Genomic DNA, 14,569 nt, shown 5'->3' with positions numbered 1-14,569 from the left:
TGTATAGGTGGAATGTTTTGGACTGACAGTCTCAGTCCCCATTCACTTTCTTTCTGTGGAAAAAGAGCAGTGTCAGCATTCTTTTCTCCTTTTCTGTTCAATGAATGAAAGTTATATGGGTTTGGAGCAACATTAGGGTGAGTAAATGATAACAGAATTTATAATTTAGCAAACTCGCCCTTAAAAATCCAACATTCACCATTCTGTGGTCACTTTGCTGGTTGTGGACCTGTCTTAGGGTGAGACAGAGGAGGAAGAGGAAAACTTGCCTATCCAGGAGGTGACCTTTGACCCTGAGAAGGCTCAGTGCTGTGTAGTGGAAAGTGGACAGGGACTGACTCATGGAAGTGGGGGCAAAGGTTACGGTCTAGCTTCCACTGGCATTTCATCTGGCTGTTACCAGTGGAAGGTTCTACTCACTTTCTTCTATGCACACACATTCCACACAATCCAGTATCTAAATACATGTCTTTCTCTGTCTATGTGAGTGTAAGAGCGTATTATGTGTTTTCAGTTCTATATTGTGAAGGAAAATCGTGGCAATGAGGGCACATGTGTGGGTGTGTCGCGCTGGCCCGTGCATGACTTCAACCACCGCACAACGGCAGACATGTGGCTCTACCGCGCATACAGTGGCAACCTCTACCATAATGGAGAGCAGACCCTCACGCTGTCCAGCTACACACAGGGAGACTACATCACCTGTGTGCTGGACATGGAGGCTAGGACTGTGTCCTTTGGCAAGAATGGAGAGGTGCTGTGCTGCCTAGTCAAAAACACATTGTCAACCATTTTGACAACCTGCAACTTTCTCTAATTAACTCAATTCGTATCATAGACCTCCTATTATTTTTATGTTCTAAACCATGATGCCTTTATGTTGCAGGAACCCAAACTGGCCTTTGAGGATGTTGATGCTTCGGAGCTCTACCCTTGTGTCATGTTCTACAGCAGCAACCCAGGAGAAAAGGTGAGACAAAGAGATGGAGGAAAGCAAGGAGAATAAGGGGAGCAGATGATGTTGATGTAACATCTGTGGTACTGGCCATTTATTTTTTATTATCTAAAAAAAAAGAGATGAAAGGGAATTAACCTTTTCATTGGGCATTTCCAGTGGGTTTCCAGTAAGGTCTGTGGTTTACTTGAAGAAACTTTCATGGTTTGCTCTACAACACAATTTATACACAGTCATACCTTAAATGTGAATTTTGAAACCGTTGTGTTCTTTAAAAATGGAAATTGCGTGAGTCACATGACGCCATGCGAGGTTCGGACATGTGAACGGCAAGCTCTGCGCACTTTGCTATTTTTGATACTTTTAATGATATAAACCGGTGAGACTCTATACACCCTGATCCATAACTGTTCTAGAAAGGCAATATGTCAAAGAATTCAAAATCTTCAGACTCTGGAGACATTAAAAGACACTTACGTGCTCAAGCTGACACCCCTACGGAGGCCTCAAGTCAGGGAGTCGATTTGGCCGGAGAGGTGAAAGAAATTCGGCGAGAATTGCTTAACGCATCGGCAATGCTGACGAAGGTCGTTGATGACTTGGAGGAACTTGCTGCAATACGTTGATCAATTCAGGCCAAATTTCTGAGATCATCTGATAAAGATCTCGAGGAGTAAAGGAAGGCTTTCTTGGAAGAACCACAGCATTTTCTTGTTCCCAGACTTTGCGAATTCGAGGAGAGAAACGTGGTTGATTCAAGGAATGCAAGAAACTTTTACATCAGCGGAAGGTCGCTTTTGCACTGATGTTCCCGGACAAATTGAGAATAGATACTAAGGATGGCTGTAAAGTATTTACATGTCCTTCATAAAGTCAGTGGACTGACTTAGTCATTTTGTGGTACTCACGTTGCAGCCAAGTGAGCCTGACTCACTGAACATTCACTTGACTGTCTGAGGAATCTGAGCGCCTTTTTTGTCTCTTTTTGTGATGGTTCCGCCTGGCGGCTGGAGTTTGTTTTGTGTAGCAGCACTCCTTTGGGACAGTTTTGTGGATGAATCTGCACGTTCTTTTTGCTTATGCCTCCTGTTGGTTGGAGTTTGTTTTGTGGAGTATTTCTTGCAGGACATTGGAGTGATTGGGTCATTTGTTGCACTCATGTAGCAGTTGAATGGGCTGGCTCACTGTACATTCGTGTGACTCTCCGAGGAAACTGAATGGCCTTTTTTTTTTTTGTGCTGGTTCCACTAGAGGCTGGAGCTTGTTTTGTGGAGGAACACACCTTCGGGACAGTTATGTGGATTAATCTACATGTTCTTTGTGTTTATCCCGCCTATTGGCTGGAGTTTGTTTTATAGATTATCTTCTGTTGTGTAATTCTGTTTTAAAAAAAATTTATAGAATCACCGGACTTGAGCAATCCGATGGCAAAGTTGTCACGGGGGCTCTCGTAGGCGTACATGGACTGTTTGAGTTTAGAGAGATGGAAGTCGGTTGGCGCTGTCGTGCACAGGGTTAATTCGCACGTTTTTGTATTTTTCTGTTTTTTTGGTTCGGGGGGAAGTTTGGGGTTTGATTGTGGCACTGATGTGGAATGTGGTCTTTATCATTTTATTTTTGACACACAATCTATTTTTTTTCCTAATATGTCAGTGTCAAATGTTAGTATGAGTGGATTGTCTCTTTCCATGTGGAATGTGAATGGGTTGGGGCACCCCATAAAAAGAAGGAAAGTTATTTCTTAAACGCAAGAAATATGATAGAGCGTTTCCCCGCTGGAAGCTGAAAAATTTGGGAAGATATGGGGTGGACATGTTTTCTTTAGTGCTGGCTCAAATAAGAGCAGGGGAGTCATTACACTGATAAATAAGCATCTACAATTCTTTCTTTCTTTCTTTCTTTTATTTATTAAGCACAACAAAAGTTGACCACTGTACTGTACAGAACCGGGTTTCAGAATAAAACAAATAGAATAAAAAATAAATAGAAAAAAAAATTATTACATAGTCAAATTTTTTACAAAAAAGTAAATAAGAAATAATTACATTAAATGGTAAGACTTTAACTTATATTTGAACTCATTTAAGTCAATATAATTCAAATGTCTCAAACAGATTAATGATAAGTTAGGAAGAGTCATTATTGTTTAAGCAGAAATGCAGGGGCAAAGTTTGATTTTGGCTAATATTTACACACCTAACGCTGATGATCGGGGCTTTTTTATAAATCTTAAAGGGATGTTGCAAACCTCTGGCACCTCATGATATAATATTGGGAGGAGACTTTAATCTATTGATGGACTCAGTCCTTGATCACAGTGAAGCAAAAGTGTGTAAGCCCCCAAGAGCAACATTGACGCTTCACAGGATGTGTAAAAATCTTGGTCTTACAGATATTTGGAGAATTTTGAACTCATCCGGTAGGGACTATACATTTTTTTTCATCAGTCCATAAGACTTATTCTAGAATAGATTTTTTATATATATATATAATCTAAGTCCCTCATTTCATCTGTTGTTGATTTGCTCAATTGGACACATTTTAGTCTCAGATCACGCCCTGGTGAGTTTAGAGGTGTTGCCACATACAGAGAAAAATAAATCATATAGTTGCTGCTTTAATGTATCCCTTTTGCAAAATCCTGAATTCCAACAAATGTTAAAGGCTGAAATCAGTGTTTATATGGAGACAAACTGGTCCTCAGTATCCTCTGTGGGCATTGCTTGGGAGGCACTTAAGGCGGTTCTTGGGGGACAGATCATACAGTATGCCTCATTCATCAAAATATCCAAAGCACGAGAACTCGTGGAGTTGGAAGGGAATATTAAAAGTTTCGAGGCAGAGCTGAAGCGCCGAATGTCACCTGATGGCCTCGGAGAATTGACCCGATTGAAATATAGATATAATACTATTTTGTCGCAGAAAGTGGAGTTTTGGTTATTCAGGGCAAGACAGTCATACTTTGAGTCTGGGGACAAAGCAGGGAAGCTTTTGGCTAGATATATAAAGCAGAGAGAGTCTTTTTCTACCATTCCCTCTGTGAAATCTGCTGGTGGTGAAATTTTTACCCCTGCCATTGATATTAATAATGCTTTTAAAGAAGTCTATCTTGATCTCTCTAGCTCCACGTCTTTGTCTACTGATGAAGATATTAGAAGCTTTGTGGAACCATTAGAACTCCCTAAACTGACAACTGAGCAAAAAAATTATATTCATTCTGAGATATACTTGGAGGAGCTTGGCGAGGTAATTAAGGCCTTGCTTACAGGCAAGGCTCCGGGGCCGGACGGCTTTGCTGCTGAATTTTTTAGATCTTATGCTACAGAACTGGCTCCACTTTCGTTAGAAGTTTATACGGAATCATTAAAGAATGGAAAGCTTCCGCCAACCATGACACAAGCCCGGATCAGATCTGATTCTTAAAAAGGACAAATATCCAAGCGAGTGTAAGAGTTACCGTCCAATTTCCCTGATCCAGCTAGACGTAAAAATATTGACAAAAATTCTGGCTAACCGATTAAGTAAAGTTATGACATCTCTTATACATATAGATCAGGTGGGGATTATTCGGGGCCACAGCTCTTCTGATAACATTAGGCATTTCATTAATGTCATGTGGGCAGTGGCGAATGATCAGACTCGGGTCACTGCCATCTCACTTGACGCCAAAAAGGCATTTGATATGGTAGAATGGGATTATCTTTTTAAGATTTTGGAAATATACAGGTTCGGGAATTCTTTTATTGGATGGATTAAGTTACTTTATAGACACACGGTAGCGACGGTACAAACAAATGGACTAATTTCAGATTATTTTACTCTGGATAGGGGCACCCGGCAGGGTTGCCCTCTTTCCCCATTATTGTTCTGTCTTTCCCTGGAACCATTAGCAGCTGTGATAAGAAGGTTAGATTTTTTTCCAGGGGTGGTGGTGGGAGGTGTGGCGCATAAGATTTTGCTTTACGCTGATTATATTTTATTATTCGTCTCCGACCCCACTAGATTTATGCCTTTCCTCCACAGAATTATTAATTCCTTTTCTGAGTTCTCAGGAGTCAATTGGTCTAAATCCGAAGCTTTGGCTCTGACAGCATACTGCCCAGTAACAGCTTTTCAGCCGGGTGCCTTCAGTGGCCCAAACAGGGCATTAAGTATTTGGGTATTTTATTCCCAGCAAATTTGTTTTAGTTAGTTACTATTGACCCCTTAATAAAGAGGTTTTTGAGCGATGTGGGCAGGTGGGCCTCATTACATTTATCTATGATTGGGAAGGTTAATGTTATTAAAATGAATTGTATTCCAAAATTTAATTACCTGCTACAATTTTTCCCTGTAGATGTCCCCCTCTCTTATTTCAAGTAATTTGATAGCATAACGAAGTCCTTCATTTGGAATGGTAAACGTCCTAGATTACATTTCAATAAGTTACATAGGCCGATTGACAAAGGTGGGCTAGGCCTACCCAAGATTTTGTTTTATTATTATGCATTCGGTCTCGGACATTTGGCTCATTGGTCACTTCCACCTGAGAGAGCCCCTCCCTGGTTGTGTATTGAACAGGAAGTTCTTGCCCCTATTTCACCATTGCAAAGTCTTTCTATCAGACTAATTGGAGAAGTTAAGTTACACCCCGTTATCTCGCATTTGCACTTGGTATGGACAAAAGTGTCCAGAGTGTTTAATTTGGACATTTATTTAAATGTTGCCTCGAGCATATGGCTGAACCCTAAATTATGTATTAATAAGTCCCCCTTCTGCTTGACAGAGTGGATTGTGAGGGGGGTTACTACACTCTGTGACACATATGAGAGTGGAGTGTTGAGATCCTTTGAAAATATGGTTCAACATTTTGGGATTCCCAGATCAGTTCTTTAGGTATTTACAGCTGCGCCACCTGCTCTGTGCTGTTTTTGGGAGTTACACACTCCCCCCCCCCCCCCCCAAGCAGCAGATACTCTGGGAGAGGTGATTACTGCTTTTGGAAAAGGTAGTGAGGCATCAGTGTATTACTCCCTGGTAATTCAGAGTCTGGGGGACGGAGCTTCAACTTCTATCAAGAGATTATGAGAGAAAGATTTAAACTTGGTATTAGAGGAAGTGTGGGCTAGGATTCTAAAAAACATCAAGTCTGCATCTAGAGATGCAAGGGTGCACCTTATGCAGTTCAAGATTTTACATAGATTCTATTGGACCCCCTCTAGATTGTGTAGGCTTGGTCTTAAAGACACACCCACCTGCTGGCAATGCCAATCAGAAGATGGAGACTCAACCCATGTCTTTTGGGGGTGTATTAAGATCCAAGAATTTTGGTTGAAGGTTCAGAGTTTTATATGTGACATATTGGGCACTCAAATTTCGTTTTGCCCCAGACTCTGTATTTTGGGTGATGGGGCGGCCATCAGTATGGGGGATAAACATGTAAAAAATTGGGTTCTGACCAGCGTTATGATTGGTAGGCAGGTTATTTTAAGGGGATGGAAGTCAGATGGATCGCCCTCATTCCCGGAGTGGTGTGCGGAGATGGGGAGGGTGTCAACTTTCGAGGAGGTGTCAAGTAGAAGGCTGGGGTTTTGGGATTTGTTTGATAGGAAATGGGGCAATTATTTAGCATTTTTGAGGGACTCTCGGGGAGGGACTGTGGAGAGAGAAGTTTAGTTTGAATTATGTATGATTATTATATTTTTTGTTTTCTTTTTTTGTGTGTGTATTCTTATGTGACCACAGCAGTGTCTGTTGGGGGTCAGGGTGGGGTTGGTGATTGGGGAGGGGTAATAGTGGGGGTTAAATGTTGATTCAATGTATATATGTTGTGTTTTTGTTATATATCTACAAATCAATAAAAAAAATTGAATTGGAAAAAAAAAAAAAAAGTAAATTGCTAAGAAGTTGCTATAAGTATTACCTCGGTCATCCGATTCGTCAAGCATGTAAACTCACAGCCTTGTGGTGGTTGTAGTCCTTATGTAGCAACTTCTTTGAAACTCCATCTTTAAAACAGTTTAAAAATTCACATTTAAAAATTTGAGTGTGACTGTGTAATTTAAGTTGTAGAGCAAAATGTGGAAGTCTCTTAATTGAATGTTAGACTTCATTTTACTCTACTATTCTAAAAACACTTTCAAAATTCCAGGAGGGAACCCTTTCAGCTAATTGGCAACATCATTGATCAGCTCTGTAATTCTGATGCATGCACACCATTTCTGTTTATACTGCATTATGATTATTGTTTGAAGGGAATTCTAAACTCTCCACCTTGCAGGTAAAAATCTGTGACATGCAGATGAGGGGCACACCCCGTGACCTGTTGCCCGGCGACCCGATCTGCAGCCCTATTGCCACTGTCCTCGCTGAAGCTACCACCCAGCTGGTGCGGATCTTGCACCGCTCAGAGCGCTGGACACAAACCATCAACCGCAGCATTCTTCAGCGCCTCCAGCAGATCAGAGGTTGTCTTCGGGAAGGAGCACCTCCAGCAGGGGCCACCAGACTGCATAAGAGCTGCTCGGCACAGAGCCGAGAGGAGCAAGATGAGAAAGAGGAAGAGAGAGAGGAGGAAAGAGGAAGAAGCGGACGGCATGCTTCAGTAGAGCTGTCGGAGGTGCACTTGCGAATGCTGTGCCACCAGGTGTGGCCGGTGTTAGCTGTTATAGGGGGAGTAGATGGTGGGTTGAGGATGGGGGGACGGTGTGTGCACAAGCAGACTGGGAGACATGCCACTCTGCTGGGTGTGGTGAAGGAGGGGAGCACATCAGCCAAGGTGCAATGGGATGAGGCGGAGATCACAATCAGGTGAGAGATGGGTATTTGTCTGGGTGGTTTTTTACTCTCAAATGGAGATCTGTCTGTCAAACTAAAGTCCCGTTCAAACTGCCAGGGATTTTAACGCTTGAGGTCTCTAGTCCCTGTACGGTAGATTGCTAGTTGGCTGATAAAAGTAAGATATTCTAATTTGACAAGCAGTCAGTTTTCTTACCTAACCCTAATCCTAAAATTTAACATTCTAGAGGAAAAAGTTCTCCATGCATCAAATCATTAACAAGATGAATGATCTGTCAATGTATGAATCAAACTCGCTTAGAATACAGACCATTTTTGTCACAATTGTCCACTTATCATTTAAAATGATATCCATGTACACTATGTGGCTAAAAGTTTGTGAACACCCCTTTTAATTAAAAATGTTTGGCTATTCCATTAATTTCAGTAAAAACAAATCTTAATGCTACAACATACAGTGGAATTCTAAAGAATTGTGTGCTTCCAACTTTGTGGCAACAGTTTGGGAAGGGACCTTTTCTGTTCCAGCATAATAGTGCTCCTGTGCACAAAGCAAGTTCTATCCATAGTTTTCCTGAGCAACTACTGGGCAGCGCAATGATGATTCTGATTTCCTGTTTCTGGTCTCGAGAAGCAATGTAAAAACTACAGAAACGAGCGATCCAGATGGACAACAATCATTTAATTATTATTTGGAGTTCAAATTAATTTCAGGTTAAATTGAACTCAAAGTAGTTCATGATATCAACTCTAACCTTGGACCATCGCTTCATGAATTCTACACAATCAGTTGAGGCACTGTCAATAAAAAACTGTCATTTCGACTCTGAAGTAACGGCACAATACAGCAACATGTTTTTTGACATTTTTACAAATGTAATACTTCAAACATCACATTACCCGCTAAGAATATATACCGATGTGAGTGAAAACACTGGAGACGGGAAACTGACAACAGGTTAATTGTGGAACACTTCCATGTTCAGGAAAAAGGTGGATAAAGAAATAATGTATTTAGTCCGGTGTGGAAGTACTTGACTAGCCTGCACAAAGCCTAGACCTGAACTCCACTGAACACCTTTTGGATGAATTTGATGCTGACTACGAGCCAGGTTCCATCATCCAACATCAGTTTCTGGCTTCACTGATGCTCTTGTGTCTGACTGGGAGCAAATCAATGCAGCTATGTTTTCAACATCAAGAGGAAAGAGTTTCCAGAAGAGTGAAAGATGGTTTTGAAATTAAATTAATGAGCACATATGAATGTTGGTGTTCAGGTGTCCTTTAACTTTTAGCTATATAGTGTATATGGTTACAGATAAATCATGCAGAACAAAAAAAAACGCTCAACTTCTCCGTCTTGCCTGCACTTAACTCCAGTATGTCACAGGAGCTCCACGGTCTTCACTCCCATTGGTTGTCGCTGCCGAAAGTTGCTCGGTTGCATAAAGGTAAACTTTATCAATTTGTTGTGCCGCTGGACATGGCCACATCATGTTGCTGTTGCTTGTGTTACCAGAAGTCACCTGCTCTCATTGAAAATGAATGAGATCAGATCGCTTTGTCGCTGGCGGTGTGAACGGGGCTTAAGGCCTTTTTTTTGTTGTTTTTTTTTTTGTCAATACATTTACATCGCTTTTACTTCCCAGAGGTCTCCCACTATCTTTCCATCTGCTGCTCTCCTTTGTCTAGATTTCTTCCTCTCAATCCATTCCATTGACCTTGTCCTGTGCATTAGCTCCATGACGTTGCATGTCCCTGGCCCTCCACCCTGCTCCCTCACTCTCTCTGTGTGTGTCTCTCTCTCTCTCTCTCTCTCTCTTTTTCTCTGTGTTTGGTTTTTCACTTTTTCATTGAAGCTTCCCCACTTTTTGGTCACCCAGTGACACGCCGCTGTATAACCTGGAGCCGATCGAGGCCCTGCCCTTTGACGTATCTCGTTTCCGTGGACTCACCGCAGCTCTGCTGCTGGACCTCACCGCCCTCGCCAACCTGCAGGATGACAGTTCCAAACCTGCCTCCACCCGCCGGCATGAGCGCAGACATCGGCACGAACCCCAGGAAGAACGTGAGAGCGAGGCGCGCACCAAGACAAAGGATGGAACAGGAGACCTGCGCGTATCTCACAGCCTAGATGAGGTTCGAGCTCGCACACCTCCCAATTCACGCTCCGAGAGTGAGCTGGCCACCTACACACAGGACACCACGCAGCAAACTCCAGCCGAGGGACGTCGCAGGCTGCAGGAGATTGTGGGGTCGCGGGGAAGCTCACAGGAGGCTGCTGCGCAGGTGGAAGTGCATGCAGTGCAGCTGTCGTATCTGTATCTGGGAGCAATGAAGACTTTGAGCGTCCTCCTGAGCTGTAGTAAATATGCTGAACTGCTGCTGATCCCTAAAGTGATGCCCGACAATGGCCATAATGCAGACTGTGCCAGTCCTGGGGTGAGCGTCTGTCAGGAGGAGGCGGAGCTGCGATCAGCTCTACAGTTTCTCATGCGACACATGGTGAAGCGGGCAGTGATGAGGTCGCCCGTCAAAAGGGCAATTGGGCTGGCAGACCTGGAGCGGGCACAAGCCATGATCTATAAACTGGTGGTCAATAGCCTACTGGAAGAACAGGAAAGCCAGAGTGCCAAACCAGGTACTTCAAACACCTCTAATACATGTAAACCCACATGCACATAGTCTTAAAGGGAAAGCTGCATTACTTTCATGGAACTCAAAACGAGATGGTATGGAGTATGTTAGCCTCAGTCACCATTCAATTTCATTGTATGGAGAAAAGATGCAATGATAGTGAAGCTAACGGAGGCTAATATTCTGCCTAAACGGCAAAGTATATTTCGGTTTTCTGCGTTCTGGATAGGATCGTGCACGTTATGCGTGACAAATGTTGTTATCAGCACAGTCCGCGTGCAGCCAGGTTTTTTTTCACAATGTGTACAGTCCTCATCTGTGCGCGTTGTCATCGTATGCGCTTTAACTGTACTAAAAGAGTATCACAAAGAAGTCGTAGTGCGCATGCGTCAGATGCGTTCGTATTCGCTCAGAATATACCCGAATCTTAAAGGAACGGTTCAACAAAAAATTACAATTCTCTCATTATTTACTAACCCTCATGATATCCCAGGTGTGTATGACTTTCTTTCTTCACCAGAACACATTAAAAGAAATAAATAGAAATATATCTTAGCTCAGTAGGTCCTAAAATGCAAGTGAATGGAGATTTCTCTTTTGAAGCTCCAGAAATCACAGACAGTCAGCATATTGTCATTGATATGACTCCAGCGGTTAAATTAATGTCTTAATTTAAACAGCGCTGCTCTTCCAGCTTTGACGCACTTGCCTCAGTTCTCGCGTGTTTCAAATATTAATGTGATTACGTCACGCGCATACCGCTGCTGACAGCAAGCATGATTTAGAGTAAAAAAAAAAAAGTACTTAAATATGAATCTTTTTTGCACCAAAAGCGATCGTGTCACTTTAGAAAGCGTTTAATTTAACCTCTGGAGTCGTATTGATGAAGTTTATGCTGACTGTCTGATTTTTGGAGCTTCAAAAGAGAATTTTCTCTTGCATTTTAAGGACCTACTGAGCTGAGATATTTTTCTTCAAATGTGTTTGGTGAAGAAAGAAAGTCATACACATCTGGGATGGCATGAGGATGAGTAAATAATGAGAGAATTTCCATTTTGGGTGAACTATCTCTTTAACATCTCCTTTGTGTTTTTTGTCAAAGAAGGAAAGTCATAAGGATTTGAAACATCATGAGGGTGTGTGATTGATGACAGAATATATATTTTTGGGTGAACTATACCTTTAAGCCAGCTGTACACTGCAATTTTTGCTTTCCTTTACAAATATCCCTTTTCAGAATGTAAGATGTTTTATGACCCCAATGAGGTCTTTGATAAAGCCCATGGCGCACTGTGTCATACAAGCAGTCACACTGCAGGAATGTGACCCCAACATTTCTGACATTGCCAGAACATTGTTGGCAGATTAACTTTATCACAAAGGCAATTTATAGACCATCAATTAGCATATTACCATAAACTATCCAAGACTGAAGATTTTGCATTTGGATGAAATACGTTTTAATGATCTGTGAATTTAGTCTCAGGCAGCAAAACTGTGGCAAAAAGCCTTCTGTCACAGATCTCATTCTCAGAAAACAGTGAATCTTTTCATAAAGTATGTGTCTGTGCTTTTTAGTGGATACAGAATGTGAGGAGTTGGAGGGAGAGCAACAGTTTCAGACTCCAGTCACCACCTCCCCCTCAGCCTCTAGCAGCACCTCCTTCATGAGCTCCTCACTAGAGGACACCACCACAGCAACCACACCCGTTACCACAGCAACCACCCCAGTCACTGACGCTGAGACCGCACCAGCTTCTGAGTCACCTGGAGTGATGCCACTCAGCCTGCTCAGGTACATACATGCACACATCTGCACACTAATACACACTCACAGTTTGTCAGGCCTTTTACATTGAAACATTAAATCTTTAAAGGGACATTTCAACCAAAGAGGAAAATTCTGCCATTATTTACTCACCCCAATGTTGTTGTGTGACTTTCTTTCCTCCGTGGAGCACAAAAGATGGTAGGCAGAATGTTCGTCATGATTCGCTTTTATTGTATCTTTTTCTATTGTATCTCATTCTGCCTAACATCTCCTTTTATGTCCCGCAGAAGTAAAAGTCATACAGGTTTGGAACAACATACGAATGACTTTTGGCTTAACTCTCCTTTTTAATTTAAATTTTCAAAGCAATTTTCATTATTAATCCGTGTTTATGTACTGTATATGTTTGAGCAGACAGATGTTCTCCAGCTACCCGACCACCACTTTGCTGCCGGCACGTAGAGCTCAGACCCCTCCCGTCTCATCATTGCCCACCTCGCCTTCGGACGAGCATGGCCGTAGACAGAGCCTCACATCACCCGAGTCCCAGCCTGCCAGGACCACCAGCAGGACAGGTACAAACACACACATGATTAATCACCTGTATACACAGCATAAACGTAAAGTTACAACTTAAATCTGCACAGACAATGAAGAGAATACACAGAAGAACTTGAACTAAGTTACATGCTTGTCAGAATACATAACTTGCGGATCTTGTGAATATGCTGTTTCCGTAACAATGCGCTACATTGGGGCCTGGGTAGCTCAGCGAGTAAAGACGCTGACTACCACCCCTGGAGTCGTGAGTTTGAATCCAGGGTGTGCTGAGTGACTCCAGCCAGGTTTCCTAAGCAACCAAATTGGCCCGGTTGCTATGGAGGGTAGAGTCACATGCGGTAATCTCCTCGTGGTCGCTATAATGTGGTTCGCTCTCGGTGGGGCGCATGGTGAGTTGTGCGTGGATGCTGCGGAGAATAGCATGAAGCCTCCACATGCGCTATGTCTCCGCAGTAACGCACTCAAGCCACGTGATAAGATGCGTGGATTGACGGTCTCATACGCGGAGGCAACTGAGATTCGTCCTCCACCACCCGGACTGAGGCAAGTCACTACGCCACCACGAGGACTTAGAGCGCATTGGGAATTGGGCATTCCAAATTGGGGAGAAAAAGGGGAGAAAATCGGCACAAAAAAAATAATTAATGCTCTACACTGTCTAAAACAGTAAAAAATTCTTATCCGATGTACTTAGCCATTGTCTTTGTTTTAGTTGGTTATTTTGCTGTGGTAGCCTTTATGCCTTTGAATTAACTGAAATAATTTAACAGTGATATGGAACCGTTATGCGGTCAAAACCTGGAAGAACTTCAAATAATAGAGCGCAACAGTGCCCCATCCACTTATTCAGCATCTGGGTTCCGGAAGTATTTTTCCCATTCTTTTTTCCAAAGGCTTTTCATAAAATCCTCCATAAGTGTTCTAAGCCATGAACCAAACCAACCAGTTCCAAGGTGAATCACAACATCACAAACTTTGTTTTGAGGCAAAAAACTATTTGAAAATTGGACAGTAGGACAAATTTACAAGATTATGTACTTGTCTTTCACGAGGGTACAAACTACAATCCCATGAACCATTGTAAATGATGTAATTGAATAAAAAAATATTGGTTTATTGCAGAATATTCCAATATGTACAATTATAAGTAGTTTAATGGTAAATGGAGACCGATTCGATTGTCACTTACAGTGTGTCATGGGAGTGGGCGGTTGCTACGAGGCAAATTTTGCAGTCTTTATTGGCCGTGGTTCTATGATTGGTGAAGCATTCTCTGCTACCATGGGTAATGTAGTTGTTTACCAGGAATTCTGCTATCAAACATGGCTATTTAAAGGTGCAATCAGTAATTTTTCCCCCATTAAAAAAGTTTTACTCCTTTACCTTTACTTATTTTGAAACGTATATAAAATCATGACCACTCACTGAGTACTCGTCATATCAGTAACCTTATAAAAACTGTTTTTGTTGTATGGGGGCTGCCATTTTAGAATCACATGACCAGCTGAAAACTACTCTCAGTAACCATCTTGTTATTGGACACTTTCACTCTTGGATTAAATTAATCATGGTTGATTGTGAATAGTGAATTTCTACAATGGCATCTGTAACAGAAAACTATTGATTTTAAATGATGCTGCATCCACACCACTAGGTGTCACTGTAAGACCAAGATGACAAACAAAAAGTTACTGAGTGCACCTTTAAACAATGAAAAAGAAATAATGCAGATGTATGGTTCAACATAAGCATATACCATCGATAAACAACCTCGTAGCTCAAGGTAGGTCTGTCTTGAATCTATCGCTGAAAATCATTCCTCTATGGAAAAACTTAATGGGAGCTTTACTTGTGGAACCAGACTGTTG

At 42.1% G+C, this 14,569-nt stretch overlaps 1 protein-coding gene across 9 annotated transcripts in view; it reads left to right on the top strand.

Moving 5' to 3' along the window:
- The window catches only part of LOC127456337 (probable E3 ubiquitin-protein ligase HERC1), a 67,678-nt gene that overhangs the window by 23,288 nt on the left and 29,821 nt on the right, over window positions 1-14,569 (top strand). For 8 of the 9 annotated variants that reach the window (XM_051725081.1, XM_051725221.1, XM_051725136.1 and 5 more), the window contains exons 34-40: window positions 239-409; window positions 515-754; window positions 887-970; window positions 7,215-7,744; window positions 9,592-10,373; window positions 11,948-12,164; window positions 12,555-12,715. In XM_051725081.1, the coding sequence (XP_051581041.1) occupies window positions 239-409; window positions 515-754; window positions 887-970; window positions 7,215-7,744; window positions 9,592-10,373; window positions 11,948-12,164; window positions 12,555-12,715 (2,185 nt within the window). The remainder of the gene's footprint in view (window positions 1-238; window positions 410-514; window positions 755-886; window positions 971-7,214; window positions 7,745-9,591; window positions 10,374-11,947; window positions 12,165-12,554; window positions 12,716-14,569) is intronic. The other variant, XM_051725054.1, reaches the window with a different exon arrangement.

The sequence above is a fragment of the Myxocyprinus asiaticus genome, chromosome 1 (assembly GCF_019703515.2).
Source record: "Myxocyprinus asiaticus isolate MX2 ecotype Aquarium Trade chromosome 1, UBuf_Myxa_2, whole genome shotgun sequence".
In the NCBI taxonomy this organism is placed as follows: Eukaryota; Metazoa; Chordata; class Actinopteri; order Cypriniformes; family Catostomidae; genus Myxocyprinus; species Myxocyprinus asiaticus.
Note: the sequence above shows the minus strand (reverse complement) of the source record. Positions and strands in the feature narration are given on the sequence as shown.